Source organism: Pongo pygmaeus, chromosome 15 (assembly GCF_028885625.2).
Source record: "Pongo pygmaeus isolate AG05252 chromosome 15, NHGRI_mPonPyg2-v2.0_pri, whole genome shotgun sequence".
Classification (NCBI taxonomy): Eukaryota; Metazoa; Chordata; class Mammalia; order Primates; family Hominidae; genus Pongo; species Pongo pygmaeus.
This window is the reverse complement of record NC_072388.2, coordinates 105,147,997-105,174,614: the sequence shown is the minus strand read 5'-3', so window position 1 is coordinate 105,174,614 and position 26,618 is coordinate 105,147,997. Positions and strand designations below refer to the sequence as shown.

Here is a 26,618-nt window from a genome sequence, read left to right as displayed (position 1 = left end):
TTACTACAAAGATGTTTGATTTTGTGTTTCAAACAGGAACATCTCAGAGATGTATCCCACTTTATCATGCCTTTCTGGTGGTGGGATAGGTTCCTTTTATTGTGCTGCTGAATTTGATTTGCTGGGTTTTGTTGATTTTTGTACCTATACAAATTAGGGATATGAACTGTAGTTCTCTTTTCTTAAATGGTCTTTGCCTGGCTTTGGTATCAGACTGAGAGTGTTCACATAAAAATATTTTGAAAGTGTTCCTTTAACTTTCTAGGAGAGTTTAGAGTTATTAGCTTTAGTTCTTCTTTAAACATTTGGTAGAATTCACTGGAGAAACCACTTGAACTTGATTTTGAAATCTTCTTGATTAGGAAATTTTTGATTACTGTTTCAATCTTCTTGTTCATTTTTGGTCTCTTCAGGTTTTCTATTTCTTTATGATTCAGTCTTGGTAGAATGTATGTTTTGAGGAATTTACCCACTTCTTCTAGATTATCCAATGTGTTGGTGTTTATTCAATAATGATTTATAGTTGTCTCCATGTATTAGTCTGTTTTTGCCCTACTATAAATATCTGAGTCAGGGTAATTTATGAAAAAAAAAAGAAGTTCTGCAGGCTGTACAGAAGGCACGGCAAGATCTGCATCTGGGGAGGCCTCAGGAAACTCACAGTCGTGGTGGAAGGTAAAGGGGAAGCAGGCACATCTTCCATGGCTGAGGCAGGAGCAAGAGAGAGAACCGGAGGTGCTACATGCTTTATTTATTTATGTTTTTATTTTTTCTATTATTTAATTATTTATTTATTTTTTATTTTTTCTATTATTTATTTATTTATTTATTTTTTAGACACAGTCTCGCTCTGTGGCCCAGGCTGGAGTGCAGTGGCGCGATCTCAGCTCACTGCCAGCTCTGCCTACCGGGTTCACGCCATTCTCCTGCCTCAGCCTCCTGAGTAGCTGGGACTACAGGTGCTGCCCGCCACGCCCGGCTAATTTTTTGTATTTTTTAGTAGAGACAGGGTTTCACCGTGTTAGCCAGGATGGTCTCCTCTTGACCTCGTGATCCACCTCGCGATCCTCCCAAAGTGCTGGGATTACAGGCGTGAGCCACCGCGCCCGGCCTCGCTACATGCGTTTAAACAACCAGATCTCAGGAGAACTCACTATCAGACGACAGCACCAAGGGGCATGGTGTTAAACCATGAGAAACCAACCTGCTCCCATGATCCAATCACCTCCCGCCGGACCCCAACCTCCAACACTGAGGATTACAACTGAACATGATATTTGGTTGGGGACACAGATCCAGATCATATCACAACATGATCACTTTTATTTCTGTAGCATCAGTTGTAATGTCTCCTTGATCAATTCTGATGCTATTTATTTGAGTATTCTTTTTTCATAGTCTAGCTAAAGTTTTGTCAATTTTGTCTTTTTTTCAAAAGCCCTTTGTTGATTTTTCCTATTATTTTTCTGTTTTGTATTTCATTAATTTCTACTCTAATCTTTATTATTTCATTCTAACTTAGGACTTACTTATTCTTTCTCTAAATCTGGAGGTGTAAGATTAATAAGATTAATTTAGTTTCTTTCTCTTTTTTTTATTTTTCTATTATTTTTTTCAAACTCTTTTTTTTTATACTTTAAGTTCTAGGGTACATGTGCACAGCGTGCAGGTTTGTTACAAATGTATACATGCACCATGTTGGTGTGCTGCACCCATTAACTCCTCATTTACATTAGGTATATCTCCTAATGCTATCCCTCCCCCCTCCCCCCACCCCATGACAGGCCCTGGTGTGTGATGTTCCCCACCCTATGTCCAAGTGTTCTCATTGTTCAATTCGCACCCATGAGTGAGAACATGCGGTTTTTGGTTTTTTATCCTTGTGATAGTTTGCTGAGAACGATGGTTTCCAGCTTCATCCATGTCCCTACAAAGGACATGAACTCATCCTTTTCTGTGGCTGCATAGTATTCCATGGTGTATATGTGCCACATTTTCTTAAGCCAATCTATCATTGCTGGACATTTGGGTTGGTTCCAAGTCTTTGCTATTGTGAATACACTGCAATAAACATTGAGTGCAGTGGTGCAGTCTCGGCTCACCACAACCTCCACCTCCTGAGTAGTTTGGATTACAGGCATAGGTCACCACACCCAGGTAATTTTTGTATTTTTGTATTTTTGGTAGAGACGGGGTTTCACCATGTTGGCCAGGCTGGTCTTGAGCTCCTGACCTCAAATGATCCACCAACCTCAGCCTCCCAAAGTGCTGGGGTTACAGGCGAGAGCCACTGTGTCCGGCCCCTTTCTTCTCTCTTAATGTAGGTGTGCATCATTATGAATTTTCCTCTTAGTACTGCTTTTGCAGTATCCCATGTTTCAATGTAGTGCGTTTTCACTGTCATTTATTTCAAAATATTTTCTACCTTATCTTTTTAGTTTGCTTAGCTTATACTTCTTTGTAAATTTTCAGTTTTTTCCCTATTATTGATTTCTAGTTTCAATCCATTGTCAGAAATGACACTTGATGCGATTCAGTCTTCTTAATTTTGTTGAGTCTTCTTTGTGACCTAACATGTGACGTAATCATTCCTCAGCCTTTTGGCTAAGGTCATGTGTAGTACCTAGCACATGATCTATCCTGAAGAATGTTCCCTGTGCATTTGGGGAGAATGCATGCTCTGCTGGACTTGAATTGAATGTTCTGTATCTATCTGTTAGGTCAATTTGGTCTCTAGTGCTATTCAGGTCTGCTGTTTCCCTACTGATTTTCTGTCTGTATGTTCTATCTATTGATGAACGTGGGGTGTTGAAATCTCCTAATTGTATTGTATTGCTTTCTGTGTCTCCTCTCTGATCTGTAAATGATAGTTTTATATGTCTAGGTACTTCGATGTTGGATGCATGTGTGTGTGTGTATAACTGTATCTTTCTGATAAGTGAAACTTTGTATCACATATAATAATTATATAAGACAAAGATCTTTGTCTTTTGTGAGAGCTTTTTACTTAAAATCTATTTTTTTCTGATATATATGTAGATACTCCCACCTCACTCTCTTTTGGTTAACATTTGCATGAAATGTCCTTTCATTCCTTCTTTTCAGTTTCATTGTATGTGTGTCCTTTAGTCTGACAGTCTTGAGTGATCATCCAGGAGCAAGATGGCAGAATAGGACTCTCCAGTGATGGATCCCTGCAGGAACATTAATCTGAGCAACTATCCACGTCCAAAAATACCTTCACAAGAGCTAAGGAAGCCAAGTGAGAGATCCCTGTACCTGGTTACAGCCTAAAAGTAAGAAAAGACACACTGAAGAGAATAAGAACAACAGTTTAGCATGACCTGTGTCACTCCTGTCCCAACACCAGGTAGCATAGTGTGGGGAGCGATGCCTTCTGGTTGGGGGAAAAGAGAAGGAAGGAGCAACCACTGCCATTTTGTTGCCCATTTTCTGGCAGTTTTGAGACTCCTCTCTCCCTCCCTCCCTTCCTTCCTTCCTTCCTTCCTTCCTTCCTTCCTTTTTCTTTCTTTCTTTCTTTCCTTCTTTCTTTCTTTCTTTCTTTCTTTCTTTCTTTCTTTCTTTCTTTCTTTCTTCTTTCTTTCTTTCTTTCTTTCTTTCTTTCTTTCTTTCTTTCTCTCTTTCTTTTTCTTGTCTTTCTCTGTGGTTCAGTGATTTTCTCTGGTAGAATTTGTTGCTTCTGATTTTTAGTGCATCAGTTATAGGTTTTTGTGCTGTGGTCATCATGAGTCTTAAAAGAAACACCTTATAGATATGAGAAGTTATTTAAAGGAGACGACGACTCAAATGACAGAGCAGAAACAAGCAAAGGCAAAAAAGACACAGAAAAATTCTACATTTTGACTCCATCTCCTGGGTTTCTCCATGTACCTAATTTTACTAGTGGGTTTTATATTTATAAAAGTTTTGTTTTATTCTTTAGCATTTTTTTCTTTGAGATTTAAGAACTCCCTTTAGCATTTCTTGTAAGATGGGCCCGAGGGTGGTGAATCCTCTCATCTTTTGTCTGTTTAGGAAAGTCTTTATCTCTCCTTTGAATTGGAGGGATAATTTGCTGAAGAAAATATTCTTGGATGGCAGGTTTTTTTTTCTTTTGAGCCCTTAATGTCAGTCCATTCCCTCCTGGCCTGTGTAAATTCCACTGAGAAGCCTGTTGCCAGAGGAATTGGAATGCCTTCATATGTTATTTGTTTCTTTCCTCTTGCTGGTTTTAGGATCCATTTTTGTCCTTGTCTTTGAAAGTGTGATTAGTATATGTCTTGTAGTCGTCTTATTTTTGTTGATTCTGTTTGTTGTTGTCATGCCTTCCTGTACCTGGATATTTATATCTTTCTCAAGTTTTGGAAATTTATCTGTTATTATTTCTTTAAGTAAGCTTTCTACACCTTACTCTTGCTCAGCTCCCTGTTAAACAGCAAGAATTATTTTGAGTTCTTCCTTGTCTGATGGAGAATGGTACTGATTTTTTCCAGCTGGATTACACACTTGTGCCACCCACTCCAGCCTGCTGGACACAGCTCAAGCTATTGTTAGTGAAGGTGAAACCAGAGTCTTTGCAGAAGGCTCAGAGAATGCCCAGGGCAGCCTCACATGTCCTCGGCCTCCCTCAGCTGAAGTTCACAAGGGAGGCCTGGAAGCACAGAAAAAACACACTGAGAGCAGCCCTGTGTGGGGCAGTCACAGATGAGTCTGCTGCAGGAGGGATGCTCCCTCAGTAGTGATGAGCAGGCACAGGCTCCACGGTGGGGATGCTGAGGAAGGACCCAAACGTGGGCTGGCTCCTCACCAGGGCCTACAGGACAGCGGATGAGCTGCTTCTCATGAGCGGGAGCGGAGCTGCATTTCTGTGACATTCTCTCTGCGGACATGTGTGCACTGCTCAGCAGGGCTCCTCCCTTCCCTGCCTCTGGATGTTAGGAAGGGCAGCTGGCAAAGGTACCCTGGTACTGGATGCTCAGGGCATCTCTGCCCATCAGCCTTTCTTTTCCTTTCATGTGGACACTGTCTTGGAATCTGTCTGGATGAACTCTTACTACCAATGAAATCCAGTAAAGTCACAGAAAGGAAACTTGCACAAAGAAAGTGGCTATTCGGCTCTAGTCGGCTATAGCACACTGTGGAGGGCTGTAGACCACTGTCCTCACCCAGAAGGCAAAGTGCCTGTGTAAAAGGAAAAGAATTGCAGGTCTGTATATAGCCAAGACTGGAGCATGTAATTCCAGGAATCATGAGCTCAGGCTGTCTCCTTTTCCATAACATCCCAGGGTCAGGTCACCGCAAGATGCCTCTCTGTACACCCCCCGTGCAGTGTGGGAAGAACGTGACAAGGTTCACTGCATCTGGGAGAAGAATATGGGGACTCCTGGTGACAATGCTGTGACCTACCCTTGATGCTGCTACTGTGGTCTCTCCTTCTGCGGGGACAAGTGGTCCTAGGGATAGAGTCCCCATGTGCCCTGGGACAGCTCACTTGGAAGGACCACCACAGATGAAAGAATCACTGCTCAATCTTATTTGAGTGTATAGTGAAAATAACACTCAGACACTACCAGGAGGGCTCAGGACCCAGCAGTGGGGCTCAAAACCAGGGGGGCTCAGACACCACCAAAGGGGCTCAGGACCCACCAGGAGGGCTCAGACACTAATAGGGGGGCTCAGGACATCACCAGTGGGGTTCAGACACCACCAGGGTGGCTCAGACCACCAGGGGGAGCTGAGGGCAGGCAGAGGGGCTCAGACACCAGTAGAGCGGCTCAGACACCACCAGGGAAGCTCAGACACCACCAGCGAAGCTGAGGGCACCAGAGGGGATCAGACACCAGAAGTGGGGCTCAGACACAACCAGGGGGTGCTCAGACACCGGAGGACGATCAGCACCAGCAGGGGGCGCTCAGGACCTGGCTCAGGAGCAGACGCAGGGCGAAGCTGACATTTCCTTTTTCTCCTTGGTAATTCCTTGGCCTGCCCTGCAAAAGTCTTGCTCAGCAGATATTATTGTTTCTTCCCTGTAACTTCTTAGTTCCTCTCATCTGAAAAGGACTAACTTAGAACAGAAATCCCATTTAACTTTTCATACTTCATTTTCAGTCTCCTTCTAGCAATATTTCACTAAAATGTTAATAAGAAACAATGAAGCCACAGTCCAAATGTTAGCACCATGCAAAGATTTGTATGTTTTCTCCACTTTGTCAGTTATGACTTAGGAAACTCTTCCCTCAGTCCACTGTCTGGTATACACTATGGCGTTGTGTTTCACTGTCCTTTCATTGGTTTTGCAAGGAGATGAAGCATCATTTAATGGGATGTGTCCTCTTTTTCTGGTTGGCTCCCCGTGTCTCCACCTCAGACGGTTTTGCCACCATGATTAATCCGTTAATGCCTTCAATCGCCCTCACTATCCATGTAATGAAGCAATGAGTCCCTTTACTTCATCTACTTGTGTCTCCATGAGTCAGTTCACTTCTCTCCATTCTCACAAAGGACAGCCACCCTCAGGACACTGCTTCAGAGCCTCCTGCAGCCTTGGGTGGTAAACCTATTAAAAAGCTCCGGCTATTTAGAAAGAATGTATATTGGAAACTTAATCCCAAATTCCACAGTGTCCAGAGGTGGGAACTTTAAGAAATGATTAGGTCATGAGGGCTCTGCCCTCATGAAGCAATTAATGCCATTACTGGCAGAGTGGGTTACTCATAGAGGGAGTAGATTAGTTACTACAGGCCTGGGTTCCACATTAAAAGATGAATTTAGCCCCATTTCTCTCCTTTGCACATGCTTTCCTGCCTCCCACATAAGTGTCACAGCAAGAAGGCCCTTGCAAGATGCTAGCACCTTGATATTGGACTTCCCAGCCTCTAGAACTGTGAGAACATAAATTTCTTTTACTTATACTTACGCAGTCTGTGGTATTGCCTCGTTGCACCACAAAGTGGACTAAGACAAAAAAATCAGTATCAAGAGGTAGGGCTTTTGTGATAACAAATACTCCAAAATGTAGAAGTGGATGTAGTAATGCATAAAGACTGGAATAATTTGGAGGATCAGGTTATAAAAAGTCTAGATTGCCCTGAATAGAACACTAGAGGTGATTCTTTTGAGGGCTCAGAAGAAGAGAGTTGTGAGGAAATTCTGAAACTTCTTAGAGATTATTCAAATGATGACCATTAGAATGTTGGTAGAACTGTGGACAATAAAGGCCGTTCTGATGAGGTCTCAGGAGAAAAAGAATAGCTCATCGGAAAATGGAGCAAAGGCCATCCTTGCCATAAAGTGGCAAAGAATGTGGCTGAATTGTGCTCATCCCTAGGTCTTTCTGTAAAATGGAAGTTCAGAGCCATGAACGAGGATATATGGTGGAAGAAATTTGAAGCAAATCTAAGGCCTCATTTCTAGGAGGCACTTTAGGACTCTGCTCCCTGTGTCCAGGCACAGCACTCCTTGGCTGCCCATGCTGTGGCTCAGGAGGACCTAGGTGCGGCTCCAGCCACCACTTTAATGGTACAAGTCATCAACTTCCATGGCACCCATGTGTTGCTAATTCTGCAGGTGTGCAGAATACAAGAACCACGAGGGCATGGCTTTCTCCACCTAGATTTCAAAGAATGCTGTGGACTGCCTAAGGTCTCGGGCAGTGAGTTGTTGGACAGCCTAAGGTCTCGGGCAGAGATGGAGTCACCACACTGGGCCCTTAGCACAATGCCAAGCAGAACTGTGGGTTTGGAGGCACCACAAAGAGTATCCAGTCAGCCTAGGAGAGCTAGAGGCATGAGAGTCCCACCTGTGAGAGCGGCTGAGTGGACTGAACCCAGAAAATGCATAGAGGCAAGACTGCCGGAGGCCTTGGGAGCCCATCCCCCTCCCCAGTGTGCACAACATGCAGTCAAGGAGGATGATTTTCCAGCTTTAAGGCTTAATGTTGTTTTCCATGTTGGGTTTTGGACTAGGCACCCCTTCTCCTTGCCTATCTCTGAGCTTTGGAATGGAAATTCCTATCCCATACCTGCCCCATTGTTCACTGTATTTGAAAGCAGATAACTTATTTTGATTTTATAGGCTCAGAGACAGAAACAATTTGTATCAGGCTAAATTGTGCCTTCAGTGTCACTCATATCTGATTTAGATGAGACTTTGGACTTCATACTTTTGCACTGATGCTGGATGAGTTAAGACTTTGGAGACAGTTGGGATGGAATGTATGTAGTTTACATTGTAATTAGGACATACATTTTGGTATTAGGAATGGAATGCTATGGTTCAAATGTGTCACCCAAAGTTTATGATTTGGAAAAAATCTTTAATGCAACAGTGTTGAGAGGTGGGACTTTATTATGTGATTAGGTCATGAAGGCTCTTTCCTCATGAATGGATTACTGTCACTATCATGGGAGTGGGCTAGTTATTACAAGAGTGAGTTTCTAATAAAAGATGGCCTCCTTTTTCTCACGGACAAGTGGTCTCTTGCTCATCCTCCTCTGCTGTGAGATGACACAGTGAGAAGGCCCTTTTCAGATGCCAGCCCCTTGATATTGGACTTCTCTGACTCAAGTACCATTAAGTATAAATTCCTTTTCTTTAAAAATTGCCCAGTCTCCATGTGGTGGGCACCTGTAGTCCCAGCTGCTCAGGAGGCTGAGACAGGAGAATGGCGTGAACCCGGGAGACGGAGCTGGCAGTGAGCGGAGATCACGCCACTGCACTCCAGCCTGGGAAACAGAGCGAGACACCACCTCAAAAAAAAAAAAAAATGCCCAGTCTCTGGTATTCTGTTATAGCAACACAAAGGTAGTCTGAGACTAAGCCATTGTAACATGTGTGAGGTGATAGCTCATCGTGGTTTTAATTTACATTTCCCTGATGATTAGTGATGTTGAACGTTTGAATGTCTTTATGTTGAGTGAAATAAGCCTGGTATAAAAATTACTCCATGACCTCACTTACACATGCAATCTAAAAATGTTGAACTCAGAGAAGTAGAGAGTAGAATGTTGCCTACCAGGGGCTGGCGTCAGGAGGATGTGAAAGCTGAGGCGCTGGTGAAAGGGTACAGAGTTTTTGTTAGACAGAAGGAATTCGTTTGAAGGTCTATTGCACAGCATGGTGACCTCAGTGATACTAATGTACTATATATACTTGAAAACTGATAAGAGAGTAGATTTTACACATTTACACCATAAAAAAAGCAGTATGTGAGGTGATGGACATGTTTATTTACTTGATTTAATAATTTCACGATGCACACATATATCAAAACATCACATTGTACCCCCATAATATAGGAAATACAATATATTTTTCTAGTAAGTGTGAGGCCTCTGTTTCTTCAACAACAGTTTCTGGAGATTGTTTTTTTCCCTGGTGTGGACAATGTTTCCTCTCTGCTGTATTTATACACTTTTCCTTTCCCATGGGTTGATTTAAGACAGTGCCAATCTATTTATTCTATATCTGGTAATTTCACTGAGAAACTTAATGAATAGCCACTTGAAACCATCTGGTGCCACCGAGAAACCATCTGAAGGACACAGATTTTCTGAGTGTAGGCCACAACCATATTTTAACACTTTTTAAATTCAAAATCGGGGTTTAAATTTTGATATTTTACAATGGCTTCTTTGATTCCCTCCCAAGATCCAACCGTTGAGTGTGTGAAAAGGGCTGGGACCCAGGTTACGGCTGTGCTTGGCATGAAGGTGTCCTGCAGAAATTCCTTTGGCTTTCTACATGGAGCTCAGCCTCCGTATCAGCCAGCTCGTTAGGACGTCAGAGTGCTTCTCAAAGATCCTCAGTGTGTTGTTTCATTTTGAGAGGTTTCCAGCCCTTGTGAGACACCCCTTGGTTTTACAATCATCACAAAGTTGTTTACGATTCCAAAAACATACCTGCCATCTGTCCATATGTTTGTTCTGTAGCTTTTGATTTGCTAAAATGCTGTAGTAACTGCAATAAGTTCTACCATCTGGATTAATTTTCACCTCAGATGGATGAGTGTATTTTAAGTTAAAGATAAAATAGTAATAGTATATCCTCCTTGGTAATATCCAGTTCTATACTTTGAGCTATGGTCTGTCAATAAATAATGTTATGTCAGGGTCCTCAATGGAGTGCCTAAACATCTAAGGAAGGTACAGAAGTTTCCCTAACGAAGATACAAACCATGGTGAACACAAGCTTGCTATGCAGCCATGTCTCCGGTCTGTCTCACTATGCACCTGACACTCATTTTAATCTCATCAGGAAGTCAGTTAACTTCCAAATCAGTTTATTGTAATGCTTCTAGGTAATTATATGTGGCAATTTCAGGCAGAAGTGAATAAAAGTCTTCACCAGAGAATCTAATACAGAAGAATGCAAGAGGCCCTGGGTTTGTTTTCATAAAAGCATCATACACCAGGCAGTTGATTCTTTCGGCTGTCGGCACTGGCACACCCAGCGTGCCAGCTTCATCCCCTAAGTAAGCTTCATCATGCATGGATAGGCTGGCAGCATTCCCGATGCCATATGCCGATGCATATGCAGCACTGTGCCACATGTCCACAGAAATACAAAATCCCTGATGGGAAGAACGAGGCTGGATCAACGGGACTGGCAGTTTCTCACTGAGGAAATGTGAGGTCAGCTTCCATGGTGGGCAATTCAGGAAATTATCCAGCAGTTTTGTAATTGATGGCTATGGAAAAATGGACCGTTGAGATGACTGACGACTGACATTCCATTATTCCAAGTAAGAAACGGACATCACAGTTCACCGTAACTAAATTTTCATAACCTAAATGGATTACTTTAAATTTCTTCCTACATCTTCTCTTAATAATTATTAATAACGAATGTGTTTTACCTATATTCCCAATATTTAAAACTAGGCTTTCAAGAGAGTCTAGAGAATTTGAGAACTAAGAACAGTGAAACTCCTGTATGTTCAGCAGCTCCCAAAGCAACACAACATTCCCCAGGAACACTGTTCTGTGCTTCAGCATAATTCATGCTTGTGTCTTTCCTAATGGCTCTAATAGTAACCCTCCATTCCCATCAAACATTTGGCCTCCCCTTTCTCCATGTTCCCTCCATTCATACATTATACTCTCAGCTCTTTCTTGGTATCGAAAAAGCCAGCAGACGGACTCTCCTGATCTCCTGAACATGAAACCCAGCACTATCATGTGATCGGCTCCTCTTGGCACGGTGACCTTCAAAGTCATCTCCTTTAAATAATCACCATTTTTTTCCTTCTGTAACAAAGTGTTTCTTTGCATTGTGTCTACCCATGAGCATTTTAATGTAATTTATGGTCCAGCCACAGTTATTAATACACACAAATGCCACAACCTTTTTCTAGCCCAACAGACCTGATTAATTCTTCTTTGGGGACGAGCACACCCTAGAAACACATCCCCATTCACATAAACACGGGCACACCGATGACGTGTTCTTCTGTGAGTGAGAGTTTACACCATTCTCCGTCCAACTCCACGAGCCCCTGAAGACCAAGACACACTCTTTCACACCTGTGCAAGCTCCGGCCCAGGGACGGCCTGCTGAGGAATGGGCTCAGCTGGGTCTGGGTGCTGGGTTCATCTCTTCCCCTCTCCTGAACCAAAGCAGGTCCATCACCCTGCACAGGTCTGAACAGGAGTGTCCAGGTTTGTCTGGCCATCCGACTTTTTCAATGTATAGAAGCTCTCCTGTTACCTACTGTATTCATTTTATATGGATTTTATAACAAAATACCACAGATCGGATGGCTTACAATACAAAACCAATTTCCTCACAGTTATAGAGGATGAAAGCCTAAGATCAAGCTGCCAGCTGGGTGGGTTTCCTCTGAGGTCTCGCTCCCTGGCGTGCAGACGGCAACTTTTCGATGTTCTGTGGTCACGGTGGCCGTCCCTCGGGGCGTGTGCCCCCTCCCTCCTGCTTCCCCTTCTTATAACAACAGTCAGATTGCATTAGGGCCCCACTCCAGGAACCTCACTTTAACTTATTCACCTCTTTAAAAGACATTAATCCAAGTATGATTTCATTCTGAAGGACCAAGGGTTGGGACTTCAGCACAAGAATTTAGGAGGGACACAGTCTCCCCTAGCAGCCTCCTTCAGGGATGTCAAATATTTTCCTTCCGCTCCCTGTGAAAACCCTAAAGGGGCAGGGAAAGGGCGTCCAACCTGCACACTCGTAGAGGGGAAACCAGCTTCATTAGTAATCGTTCATCTGTGGTAAAAAGGCAGGATTTGAAGCGATGGAAGATGGAAGTATGGGGCGTTGGAAGACAAAGTGCCACACAACACAGCCTTCGAAACACACCATGGTCACGTTAAGTTTAAATGGAGTGACCACATTTGCCAGGAAAGGGAAATATTTACACTTTTGAGGAAACAGTCATTTGTGTTTCTGATTATGATCTGGCCTTGGATTTTCCCTCCCTTCATAAGCAATGACAGACTTGGCAGAAATATGCGAAACATTAGTTCTCAGACATGAGAAACCCAGAGAGGGCCCCCTGTGTCCTTCCCTGAGAGCTGATCAGCTCGTGCATCTGAAGAAATGACAAAAGACCAGGAAGGAACCACACAGAAACATTGGAGGGACAGCACCCGGGGCTCTCATGGGGTCAGGAATAGCGTCTGTTCCCAATAGACGGACTAAGTAAAAAGTTTCATAATTCACAAGAGTTTTACATAGCACAGAAGAAAAAGTTACCCTATATCAACTGTTGACCTTGTGAATCCAGGAACTCTGGATCAAGGTGGTCGGGCACATCTTGATTTACACATTTCAGGGAGACATGAGACATCAGTCAATATAAGTAAGAAGGACATTGGTTCCATCCAGAAATGCTGAGACAACTCAAAGCAAGTCCTCCCCACTTAGGGCTTCCAGGTCACAGGTAGGTGAGAGAGACGGTTGCATTCTTTTGAGTTTCTGATAAGTGTTTGCAAAGCAGGCCATGAGAATATGCACCTGTCTCTGTGAGCAGAGGGCCAACTTTAAATAGACTGGGAGGCAGATTTGCCCTGAGTGGTTCCCAGCTTGACGGGGCCCAAGATATTTTCCTCTCACAATCTGGTAACTTCAAACAAAACTTCAAAGCCACAACAAAACATCACAACAACAAAAAGAATAAGACATGGGGACTTATTAAGAGTAGAAAAACATTCAGTCCCCAAGGAAAATGTTGGCAGTGTCCACCTCCACGTGACGAAGGAGGAAGCAGTGTGAGCCACAGCAAGGAGCACTATTAACCCACAGAGTGACCGAGAATAACACGGGTGACGCGAGGGCATTGAACACACATCATTGTATTTTGTAGATTCAGAAAGCAACAGAAAAGATTGACGGTGGTAAAAGAGACAGAGCCCTGCTTCCCTCTCCCTTTTCCCTTCCCGATGAGCCCTCACAGCCTGACCCTCAGCCTCATCCCGCAGTGCAGCAGCTGCCGTCCTGTCCAGGCCCACCCCCTGCCCCGCCCTGGGACTGTTGCCTCATTCCCTCCCGGAGTCCAGGTGCCCCCCGGGGTGTGGTGCGGGAGCCTGGGGAGGCCCTTTTTTCTCTGCCAGAATCTCCCTGGGAGGGACGCAGCCACGACAGCTGGTTGGGGCCTAGCTTTGCCGAGGACAGACCTTTCCTTTCCCATTGTCTTTGGATGACTATCGCTGGGCTGGGACATGAGGCCAGCAGAGGCGCGGGTCACCCTTAGGGCCCCCCTCTTGCTGCTGGGGCTCTGGGCGCTCCTGGCTCCAGTCCGGTGTTCTCAAGGCCGTCCCTCGTGGCACTGCACGTCCTCCGAAGTGGTGATTCCCAGGAAGGAGACTCACTACGGCAAAGGCCTTCAGTTTCCCGGCTGGCTGTCCTACAGCCTGCGTTTTGGGGGTCAAAGACACGTCATTCACATGCGGAGGAAACACCTTCTTTGGCCCAGACATCTGCCGGTGACAACTCAGGATGACCAAGGAGCCTTGCAGATGGATGACCCCTACATCCCTCCAGACTGCTACTACCTCGGCTACCTGGAGGAGGTGCCTCTGTCCATGGTCACCGTCGACACGTGCTATGGGGGCCTCAGAGGCATCATGAAGCTGGACGACCTTGCCTACAAAATCAAACCCCTCCAGGATTCCCGCAGGTTTGAACATGTTGTTTCTCAGATAGTGGCCGAGCCCAGTGCAACGGGGCCCACATTTAGAGATGGTGACAATGAGGAGACAGACCCCCGTTCTCTGAAGCAAATGACAGCATGAATCCCAGGATATCTAATTCACTGTACAGTTCTCATAGAGGCAATATAAAAGGCCATGTTCAATGTTCCAATTCATATTATCGTATATATGGTGATATTACAGCTTGTTCCAAAGAGGTGGTCCAGATGTTCAGTCTCGTTGACAGCATTGTTCAAAATATTGATCTGCGGTACTATATTTATCTTTTGACCATATATAATAATCATGACCCAGCCCCTGTGAATGACTAAGGATTTCAGAGTGCAATGTTTATGTATTTTAAAACAAACTTTTTTGATCCTTTTCATGTTCATTCATCCACACTACTTATTAAAGACGTGCCACATGAATCTAACTATGAACCACAAAGGTATGGCTTCTGTACACATATAGGCCTATTACACATTGGTACTCTAGGCAGACATTATTTATTAGTAGCCGTCATAACAACCCAGACACTGACGAGAAGTATGGGTGTGGAGTATGATGATAACTACTGCACATGTCAGAGAAGGGCCTTCTGCATTATGCAGCAATTTCCTGGGATAACAGATGCGTTCAGTAACTGTTCTTATGGACATGCACAAAATTGTTTTTTACGTTCAGGCCATTGTGTTTTCGAAACACTCGCTCCTGTGTATAAAAAAACCAAGACAACAGTTTGCTGCAGAAACCTCATAGTGGATGGGAGGGAGGAGTGTGACTGCGGCTCCTTCAAGCAGTGTTATGCCAGTTATTGCTGCCGAAGTGACTGTCGCTTCACACCGCGGAGCATCTGCCATATAGGAGAGTACTGTACAAACTGCAGCTTCTCCCCACCGGGGACTCTCTGCAAACCTATCCAAAATATATGTGACTTTCCAGAGTACTGTCACGGGACCACCGTGACATGCCCCGCAAACTTTATATGCAAGATGGAACCCCGTGCACTGAAGAAGGCTACTGCTATCATGGGAACTGCACTGACCACAATGTGCTCTGCAAGGGGATCTTTGGTGTCAGTGCTGAGGATGCTCCTGAGGTCTGCTATGACATAAATCTTGAAAGCTACCGATTTGGACATTGTACTCGACAACAAATATATCTCAGCTACGAGGCTTGTACAGGAATAGATAAGTTTTGTGGAAGACGGCAGTGTACCAATGTGACCCATCTTCCCCGGCTGCAGGAACATGTTTCATTCCATCACTCAGTGAGAAGAGGGTTTCAGTGTTTTGGACTGGATGAACACCGTGCAACAGACACAACTGATGTTGGGCGTGTGATAGATGGCACTCCTTGTGTTCATGGAAACTTCTGTAATAACACCCGGTGCAATGCGACTATCACTTCACTGGGCTACGACTGTCGCCCTCAGAAGTGCAGTCATAGAGGGGTCTGCAACAACAGAAGGAACTGCCATTGCCATATAGGCTGGGATCCTCCACTGTGCCTACGAAGAGGTGCTGGTGGGAGTGTTGACAGCGGGCCACCTCCAAAAAGAACACGTTCCGTCAGACAAAGCCAACAATCAGTGATGTATCTGAGAGTGGTCTTTGGTCGTATTTACGCCTTCATAATTGCACTGCTCTTTGGGACAGCCACAAATGTGCGAACTATCAGGACCACCACCGTTAAGGAAGGGACAGTTACTAACCCTGAATAAGACTAATTCAGCCTCCTGATCCCTGTAAAGATACAGAGAAAATAACAGCAAAATCTATGAAACAGGATCAGGGAAAGGGATGGCAAAGCTCGAGTCCACATTTCTTGAAGTCCACAGGAGGCACAGGGTCCTGTCTCACATCATGGGGAAACGGGAGGCATTGGCTTCTGTCCCAGGTTCTTGTAGGTCGCTGATGCTCTCTCTGAAATAAATCTTCAAAAACACACGTTGGTGTTCCACATTTTCTTAGACTCCCCTGGGAGCCCAAACTTGGCCAGAACCTCTGGCCTAAGAGACCTGAGTGAGCAGCTGGATCTTGACCTGAGGTTGCTGGTCCCAGAATTAATGGAAGTTGCCATTAGCTCCTTAAAGCGCACGTTCATGACATTTCTCCAGAAGAGAGCTCCAGAGCAATGAGCTTCCTCATTCCCCAGGTAATCTGTCCTTCTCTAAACCCAAAGTCAGTTTAGGGTGATCCAGGGCTACTCCCTGTTCCCTGTCTGTTCCTCATGGGGGTGCTGTGGGCTTTGCAGTGAGAGGTACTTGGGTTCAAATCCCCCACCAAGCAAATCCCCCTACCTGGGGCCGAGCTTCCCATATGTGGGAAAATGAATCCCTGAGGTTGATTGCTGCATGCAATGAAATTCAACTAGAAAAATAGGTAGACGTGAGAGGCAAGCTCTCTGGCATTTAGTGTGAGCTCTGTGAGTGGCAGCTGCCCCCTTCCTTCCTGCCCCCACATTTCCTTGAACTGAAACAGGAAGGGAAGCTGAGTAAGTCATGATGAGGAAGAGAAACTAGGCTTGTAGCAGCACAGACTGGCCTGGGTGGAAAACAGGGCTAGGTGTGTCACTGAGTTATTGTAAAGGAAAATGGAAGTTAAATGTATAAGTAACTGAATGAGATAACATTTTATTTTAAATTTAAATTCACAATAATATTGACTTTTAAAATGCAGTGTAGATATGTCAGAGATAATTTCAAAGGCAAAGCCCACCAACAGAAGAAATCACCCTTCCCACACCATCCACACAAAACCGCTGGTATTCTAGGGTAGTACTGAGTTCTAGCATTTTTCTGAATACATCTGTGGTTCTAGATGTCCTGCTTCCATAGATATTGTTTAGAATTCCCACCCCTTTCTCCAAACACATCTTGATATCCTTTCTCTGAACCTGCTTAGAAATTTCCTCCATTCAGCTGTCATAAAGATGCGAGCAATCCATTCCTGTGCCTCTCTCAGTGTATTCTATTATTTTGTGGGTGAATGCTAATGGACAGTGAAGTGTGAGGTCAGTGAACACAATGCCCTCCCCCTGTGTGTCCTTCGGGTGTGAGGGGTTTTGCTGATAGAGCAGCAGGCCCCATCCCACCCTTTATGCATCTCTGCCCCCCACCTCACGCTCCAGCTGACCTCTCCCCTGTGGCCTGGGGGGTTCCCCGGGGGGAATGACCTCCCCTCTCTCCAGGGCCCACCCACTCAGTGCCCATGCAAGACCACCATGCTTGGCACGGCCCCACCTCGTGTCAGGGCCTGTGTCCCCTGCCTCACCTCCTAAACAGATGTGACCCACTGGGACTCTGCTCAGGGCAGGGGGCAGAGGTATGCCCAAAAGGAAGACAAATGTGCATTCTATTGAAGAAATATTATAGGTAGTTTGAGCAAAAAATATAATGCCATGTGAACTTTTAGAATGATACATATTTTAACAAAGAACATGACCAATAGAGTTTGTATTGAAGCCAGGTAAACACTATTTAGAGCAACAACAATATCAAAAACACAAGCCAACAGTTCACCAAGAGAAACCACAATTAACCCCATGGAAATGGTCTTCCAAGAGCATCAGCACTTAAATCCTCGAAACCTGCCTTCCTCAGCACCTGTTGTCTTGACCTGCCCTCTTGTGTGTTATAATCACTCCTAAACATGGGGACTGCACTGTGGGAGATCCGAGCTGCGCCAGGTGGAGGGAGCAGGACAACTGCTACCAGGTTGTTGGTGTGGATGCTGAGGCCACCCGAGCAGGTGTAAACTCCCACCTGTGGGCCAGGGAAGAGAGCACAGGAGACATGTCCTGCGCATAGGGTGGGGGAGAACTGTGGGGGCTCTAGGTTCTGAGGAGGGTTCTGGCCTGGCAGGGACAAGACCAACCAGCATGTGAGGCCAGGCTGGAGTCTGGACCTCTGAGGCTGCAAGGGTCATGGGCTGCTTGGCCCAAGGGGCTGTCCTGCTTCTCTATGGAGTACTTTCAAACATTCCTTCTTCCTCCCATCCCCCTCCTTCTCTCTTTCTGGGGTGGGTCCTCTCCCAGAGTCTGCAACTCCCAAATCCTCTTTGTCAGGTCCTCGGCTTCACTCTGCATCCGTCCTGAGCATCGATCTTCCAATTCCATCCTCTTCTCTTCTGCTGTGTCTAAGCTGCTGTGAAGCCACCTGCTGTAATTTACTGTTTTATATTTAATATTGTACCGTACATCTGTTCTGTTTCCTTCATCATAAATGCTTCATTTCACGCTCAGCATCTGAGAACACAAGTCCTTGTCAGCTGTCACCTCCTTCCATTCTCTGTTTCCTTCCTCCTATCCCCATGTTTGCTCATCATGTCCAGTCTTCTGCCATCCTAAACGCTTCTGATGGAAGGTCCGAGATGTCTCATGAGCATTGTGAAGATTCTTTGTAATGTGACCTTGTTCCAGGCAGGAATTCTCCCGCACCCACCCCTGGAAGCCAAGTATAGGCAGATTGCCACGCTCAATCAAAGACTGAGCTAACTTAACAGTGGCTTTGGTTTTAAGGTTTCTCCAATTCCCAGGGCACAGGATTTCAGGGAGTTCAGGTGAGAGTCTGGGTGTTACCCTTCAGGAGGCTGTAAAGTTCATTTCACCTAGTCTACACCACAGAATATGGACACTATATATATATACATATATATATAGTGCTGTCCCTCTAGAGAACCCTAATATGTACATATATAATATATAATACATATTATATATTATATAAATATAGGAGTTTATTGAGGAGTATTAAACTCACACAATCACAAGGTCCCACAGTAGGCCACCTGCAAGCTGAGGAGCAAGGAAGCCAGTCCAAGTCCCAAAGCTGAAGAACTTGAAGTCCGATGTTTGAGGGCAGGAAGCATCCAGCACAGGAGAAAGATGTAGGCTGGGAGGCTAAGCCAGTCTAGTCTTTTCACTTTTGCTGCCTGCTTTATATCCTGGCCACACTGGCAGCTGATTAGATGGTCCCCACCTAGATTAAGGGTGAGTCTGCCTTTCCCAGCCTACTGGCTCAAATGTTAATCTCCTTTGGCAACACCCTCACAGACACCCAGGATCAACACTTTGCATGCTTCAATCCAATCAAGTTGACACTCAGTATTAACCATCACAAGTCCACCCCTTGTCAACCTGAACCCATACGAATCTCCTGAGATCATACATAATCTTCAAATAAAGACAATAATAAGGTCATAATTATACCTAATGTAATACAACTATCTTTTGTACAACCAGAAATGCACCAATCCCCAACCCAAATGCTATTACATAAAGTTAAGAATACTTAAATGCTGATATGAAGTCAATAAATTTTATGTCACATGATAAAGGAAAAAAGAAATAAAATGAAGGAATTTTCTTAGTACAAGTGTGAACATGCACAAATATGTTTTTAACAAAAGAAGAAGGAAATACTGATGACAATTACAGTCCTCATTTCTGCAACTGATCACATGGTTGTAGCTGGTATTGATGTGTACCTTCTTCTACAACCCATTCTGTATTCCCTTTGCCTTCAGCAAGCATTACAGCAGGTTGTGTTTTTTTTCCTACTGGAGTGACGCAAACCTTCATTCCTGAAGGGTCTGGGCCATTTGTAGTCCTGCCTGGATTGGGCTGTTGTAGTTTCCCATTGACCTTAATGACAGGACATAGTAATGCTAAGAAACGCCCCAATGGATCTCCTGTATTTCATACATACTCTTCCTTACCTCCATTGTGGAGTAACAGACTGATTGCATCTTGATAGTCCAGGTCAATCAGCCCAACCAACACTGTAACTCCCTTCTTAGCCTGTGGACTTAAAGGTAGGAGGAGCCCAAAGTGTCCAGGTGGAAATCTTAACTTCCAGTTTAATGGAATTGTTGTTGTGTCTCCTGATGGCAGCATTATTCCCACTGGAACTGGACCTCTAGGCCAACAGAATGTAATGTCATGGGAACAAGAAGCAAAAATTTTGCTAGTGGATCACCAGGGGTGATGGTGAGTGGTGCCATTTCCACTTCCACCCCTTGATTCCGGGATCCATGAATTATGGCTATGGGAGAAACAGTACCATATGTTGGATGCTGATTCAGAGCATACACGGCCTTCCGGAGAGCTTTGCCCCAGCCCTGCAAAGTATTGGAGCCTAGTTGGCATTGTAATTGTGACTTTGAAAGGCCATTCCATTCTTCTATCAATCCAGCTGCTTCAGGATGATGGGGAACATGGTAAGACAAGTGAATCCCTTGAGCATGACCCACTGCACTGCCACACTTCTTTAGCTGTAAAGGGAGTGCCTTGGTCAGAGGCAATGCTATGTGGAATACTCTGACAGTGGATAAGGCATTCCATGACTCCACAGATGGTAGTCCTGGCAGAAGCATTGCATGCATATCAGGAGTAAGTGTCTACTTCAGTGAAGACAAACTCTGCCCTTTCCAGGACGGAAGAGGTCCAATATAATCCAACCTGCCATCAGGTAGCTGGCTGATCACCCTGAGGAATGCTGTCATTTGGGTAGAGACCCAGAGCCAAACCAGATCTCACAACTCCAACCCCTCCCAAATCTCATGTCCTCTTTGCATTTCAAAACCAATCATGCCTTCCCAACAGTCCCCCAACATCTTAACTCATTTCAGCATTAACTCAAAAGTCCAAATCCAAAGTCACATTGGAGACAAGACAAGTCCCTTTCATCTATGAACCTGTAAAATGAAAAACAAGTCACTTACTTCCAAGACAAAATGGGGGTACAGGCATTAGATACATGCTCCCATTTCGGTTGGGAGAAATGGGCCAGAATAAAGGGGCTACATGTCACATGCAAGCCCAAACTCCAGTGGGGCAGTCATTAAATCTTAAAGCTTCAAAATAATCTCCTTTGACTCCATTCCTCACATTCAAGGCATGCTTATGCAAAGTGGGAGCTCCCACAACCTTGGGAAGCTCTCACCCTGTGGCTTTGCAGGCTTTGCAGCTCTGACCCCGTGGCTGCTCTCATGGGCTTTGCAGAGTTCAGCCCTCCTGGCTGCTCTCATTGAGTGCCTGCAGCTTTTCCAGGTGCACAGTGCAAGCTGTTAATGGATCTACCATTCTGGGGTCTGAAGGATGGTGGCCCTCTTCTCACAGCCCCATTAGTCACTGTCTCTGGTGCGGACTCTGTGTGGGGGCTTCAACCCCACATTTCCCTTCTGCACTGCCCTAGCAGAGGCTCTCCATGAGGGCTTTGACCCTGGTGCAGACTTCTGGCTGGACATCCAGTCATTTCTATAAATCCTCTGAGATCTGAGTGGAGGATCACAAAGCTGAACTCTTCTCTTCTGCACACCCATAGGCCCAACATCATGTGGAAGCCACCAAGGATTGGGGCTTTCTGAAGCAATGGCCTAAGCTGAACTTTGGACTTTTTTAGTCACAGCTAGAGCTGGAGCAGCTGGGACACAGGGCACCAAGTCCCAAGGCTCCAAAGAGCAGCCTGGGCCCTGGACCCAGGCCATGAAACCATTTTTCCCTGATAGGCCTCCAGGCCTGTGATTGGAAGGGCTGCTGCAAAGATCTCTGACATGCCCTGGAAACATTTTCCCCATTGTCTTGGTTATTAATATTCATCTCTTCATTACTTATGCAAATTTCTGCTGCCAACTTGAATTTCTCCCTAGCAAATGTGTTTTTCTTTACTACCACATGGCCAGGCTGCAAATTTTCCAAACTTTTATGCTCTGTTTCCCTTTTAAACATAAGTTCCTATTTCAGATCATCTCTCTCAAGGGCAAAGTTCCACAGATTTCTAGGCAGGGACAAAATTCCATCAAGCTTGGTTTTATACATTTTAGAGAGGCATGAGACATCAATCAAATACATTTAAAAGATACATTGGTTTGGTCCAGAAAGGTGGAACAACTCAGAGCGAGGGCTCCCAGGCTATAGGTGAATTTAAACATTTTCTGCTTGACAATTGGTTGAGTTTGTCTAAAGACCTGGGATAGATAGAAAGGTAATGTTCAGGTTAAGATAAAGATTGTAGAGTCCAAAGTTCTTTTGAAGTCTTATAGTGGCTGCCCTTAGAGATAATAGGTGACAAATGTTTCCTATTCAGATCTTAGTTCAACTCTTTAGGATTGGGAGGTTCTAGAAGAAAAAGATCTAGCTATGTTAATAGAGATTCTTTACAGATGCAAATTTTCCCCCACAAAGAACAGCTTTGCAGGGCCAATTCTTTCTTTCTTTCTCTTTCTTTCTTTCTTTCTTTCTTTCTTTCTTTTTAGATGGAGTTTTGCTCTTATTGCCCAGGCTGGAGTACAATGGCATGATCTTGTCTCACCACAACCTCCACCTCCTGGGTTCAAGCAATTCTCCTGCCTCAGTCTCCCAAGTAGCTAAGATTACAGGCATGCACCACCACATCCGGCTAATTTTGTATTTTTAGTAGACACAGGTTTTCTCCATGTTGGTGAGGCTGTTCTTGAACTCCCGACCTCAGGTGATCCACCCACCTCAGTCTCCCAAAGTGTGGGATTACAGGCATGAGCCGCCATGCCCAGTCTACAGGGCCATCTCAGAGTATGGCAAAGAAACATGTTTTGGGGTAAAATATTTTGATTTTCTTATTTGTTTCATAATGTTATGCCAGAGTCAGTTTGGAAAGTAAATCATGATATATAGGTTTAAATAAAACCCATCTGATGAGAATTTATGATTTGTAGAGCGTGCCTCCCCAGACTCTTTAGATAGGAATTTGGGCAAGATTTAAAAAAATCAGAGTTTAGTACTCACCACCTAAGACCAGCTCAGCTTGGACTTCACTGTTCATGTCACTATCAGCATTTTGGTCAAAACCACTCAATAAGTCTCTAGGAAGTTCCAAACTTTCCCACATCTTCCTCTCTTCTTTCAAGTTCTCCAAACTGTTCCAACCTCTGCCAGGAGGTACCCAGTTCTAAAGTTGCTTCCAGATTTTGAGTTATCTTTATAGAAGTTCCCCCCTCCTGGTACCAATTTACTATATTAGTCTGGTTTCACAGTGCTATAAATAACTGCCCAAAAGTGGGTAATTTGTAAAGAAAAGAGGTTTAATTGACTCACAGTTCTGTGGTTAGGGTCGGGGGCTCAGAAAACTTGCAATCATGGTGGAAGTGGAAGCAGGCATGTGACACATGGCAGCAGGTGAGAGACAGAGAGAGAGAGAGAAAGAGAGAGAGGGAATGAAGGAGGAACCACCATACATTGATAAAACCATCAGATCTCATGAGCACTCACTCACTATCAGGAGAACATAAGAATAGCATGGGGGAAACCACCCCCATGACCCATGACCCAGTCACCTCCCACCAGGTCCATCCCTTGACACATGAGGATTACTATTTGAGATGAGATTTGGTTGATGACACAGAGCCAAACCATATCAGCATGTGGCAAAGGTCTAATATCAAGAATCTATGAGGGGGCAGTTCCAAGATGGCTGAATAGGAACAGCTCCAGTCTACAGCTCCCAGCATGAGCTATGCAGAAGATGGGTGATTTCTGCACTTCCAACTGAAGTACTGGGTTCATCTCACGGGGGCTTGGACAGTGGGGGCAGGACAGTGAGTGCAGCCCACCAAGAATGAGCTGAAGCAGGATGAGGCATCGCCTCACCCAGGAAGTGCAAGGGGTCAGGGAATTCCCATTCCTAGCCAAGGGAAGCGGTGATGGATGGCACCTGGAAAATCCAGTTACTCCCACCCTAATACTGCACTTTTCCAACAGTCTTAGCAAACGGCACACCAGGAGATTATATCCCTGGCCTAGCTTGGAGGGTCCCACGCCCATGGAGCCTCACTCATTGCTAGCACAGCAGTCTGAGATTGAACTGCAAGGTGGCAGTGAGGCTGGGGGAGGGGTGCCCTCCATTGCTGAGGCTTGAGTAGGTAAACAAAGCAGCTGGAAAGCTCGAACTGGGTGGAGCCCACTGCAGCTCAAGGAGGCCTGTCTGCCTCTGTAGACTCTACCTCTGGGGGCAGGGCATAGCCAAACAAAAGGCAGCAGAAACCTCTGCAGACTTAAATGTCCCCATCTGACAGCTCTGAAGAGAGTAGTGGTTCTCCCACATGGACTTTGAGATCTGAGAATGGACAGACTGCCTCCTCAAGTGGGTCCCTGACCCCCGAGTAGCCTAACTGGGAGGCATCCTCCAGTAGGGGAAGACTGACACCTCACACGGCCAGATGCCCCTCTGAGATGAAGCTTCCAGAGGAATTATCAGGCAGCAACATTTGCTATTCAGCAATATTCACTGTTCTGCAGCCTCCGCTGCTGATACCCAGGCAAATAGGGTCTGCAGTGGACCTCCAGCAAACTCCAACAGACCTGCAGCTGAGGGTCCTGACTGTTAGAAGGAAAACTAACAAACAGAAAGGACATCCACATGAAAACTCCATCTGTACATCACCACCACCAAGACCAAAGGTAGATAAAATCACAAAGATGGGGAAAAAACAGAGCAGAAAAGCTGAAAATTCTAAAAATCAAAGTGCCTCTCCCCCTCCAAAGGAACGCAGCTCCTCACCAGCAATGGAACAAAGCTGGATGGAGAATGACTTTGACGAGTTGAGAGAAGGCTTCAGATGATGAAACTTCTCCGAGCTAAAGGAGGAAGTTGGAACCCATTGCAAAGGAGCTAAAAACCTTGAAAAAAAATCAGATGAATAGCTAACTAGAATAACCAGTGTAGAGAAGTCCTTAAATAACCTGATGGAGCTGAAAACCATGGCACGAGAACTACGTGATGAATGCACAAGCTTCAGTAGCTGATTCGATCAACTGGAAGAGAGGGTATCAGTGATTGAAGATCAAATGAAAGAAATGAAGTGAGAAGAGAAGTTTAGAGAAAAAAGAGTAAAAAGAAAGAAACAAACCCTCCAAGAAATATCGGACTATGTGAAAAGACCAAATCTATGTCTGATTGGTGTACCTGAAAGTGACAGGGAGAATGGAACCAAGTTGGAAAACACTCTGCAGGATATTTTCCAGGAGAACTTCCCCAACCTAGCAAGACAGGCCAACATTCAAATTCAGAAAATACAGAGAACCCCACAAAGGTACTCCTCGAGAAGTGCAACTCCAAGACACATAATTGTCAGATTCACCAAAGTTGAAATGGAGGAAAAAATATTAAGGGCAGCCAGAGAGAAAGGTTACCCACAAAGGGAAGCCCATCAGACTAACAGCTGATCTCTCAGCAGAAACTCTACAAGCCAGAAGAGTGGGGGCCAATATTCAACATTCTTAAAGAAAAGAATTTTCAACACAGAATTTCATATCCCGCCAAACTAAGCTTCATAAGTGAAGGAGAAATAAAATTCTTTACAGACAAACAAATGCTGATAGATTTTGTCATCACCAGGCCTGCCCTACAAGAGTTCCTGAAGGAAGCACTAAACATAGAAAGGAACAACCGGTACCAGACACTGCAAAAACATGCCAAATTGTAAAGACCACCAAAGCTAGGAAGAGACTGCATCAACTAACGAGCAAAATAACCAGCTAACATCATTATGACAGGATCAAATTCACACATAACAATATTAACCTTAAATGTAAATGGGCTAAATGCTCCAATTAAAAGACACAGACTGGCAAATTGGATAAAGAGTCAAGACCCATCGGTGTGCTGTATTCAGGAGACCCATCTCACATGCAGAGATACACATAGGCTCAAAATAAAGGGATGGAGGAAGATCTACCAAGTATATGGAAAACAAAAAAAGGCAGGGGTTGCAATCCTAGTCTCTGATAAAACAGACTTTAAACCAACAAAGATCAAAAGAGACAAAGAAGGCCATTACACAATGGTAAAGGGATCAATTCAACAAGAAGAGCTAACTATCCTAAATATATATGCACCAAATAAAGGAGCACCCAGATTCATAAAGCAAGTCCTTAGAGACCTACAAAGAGACTTAGGCTCCCACACAATAATAATGGGAGACTTTAGCACCCCACTGTCAACATTAGACAGATCAATGAGACAGAAAGTTAACAAGGATATCCAGGAACTGAAGTCGGCTCTGCACCAAGCAGACCTAATAGACATCTACTGAACTCTCCACCTCAAATCAACAGAATATACATTCTTTTCAGCACCACACCACACCTATTCCAAAATTGACCACATACTTGGAAGTAAAGCACTCCTCAGCAAATGTAATAGAACAGAAATTATAACAAACTGCCTCTCAGACCACAGTGCAATCAAACTAGAACTCAGGATTAAGAAACTCACTCAAAACCACTCAACTCCATGGAAACTGAACAACCTGCTCCTGAATGACTACTGGGTACATAATGAAATGAAGGCAGAAATAAAGATGTTCTTTGAAACCAATGAGAACAAAGACACAACATACCAGAATCTCTGGGACACATTTAAAGCAGTGTGTACAGGGAAATTTATAGCACTAAATGCCCACAAGAGAAAGCAGGAAAAATCTAAAA

The 26,618-nt window shown here is 44.6% G+C and overlaps 1 protein-coding gene and 1 gene segment (V, D, J or C); both read left to right on the top strand.

Moving 5' to 3' along the window:
* LOC129012387 (immunoglobulin heavy constant mu-like) overlaps positions 1-26,618 on the top strand; it is a 227,694-nt gene that overhangs the window by 94,671 nt on the left and 106,405 nt on the right.
* On the top strand, positions 13,658-15,985 carry LOC129013248 (disintegrin and metalloproteinase domain-containing protein 21-like). The gene is given in 3 exon segments (XM_063651281.1): positions 13,658-14,223; positions 14,226-15,125; positions 15,128-15,985. Coding segments are annotated over 3 exon segments (2,193 nt in total). The 5' UTR covers positions 13,658-13,679; the 3' UTR covers positions 15,877-15,985.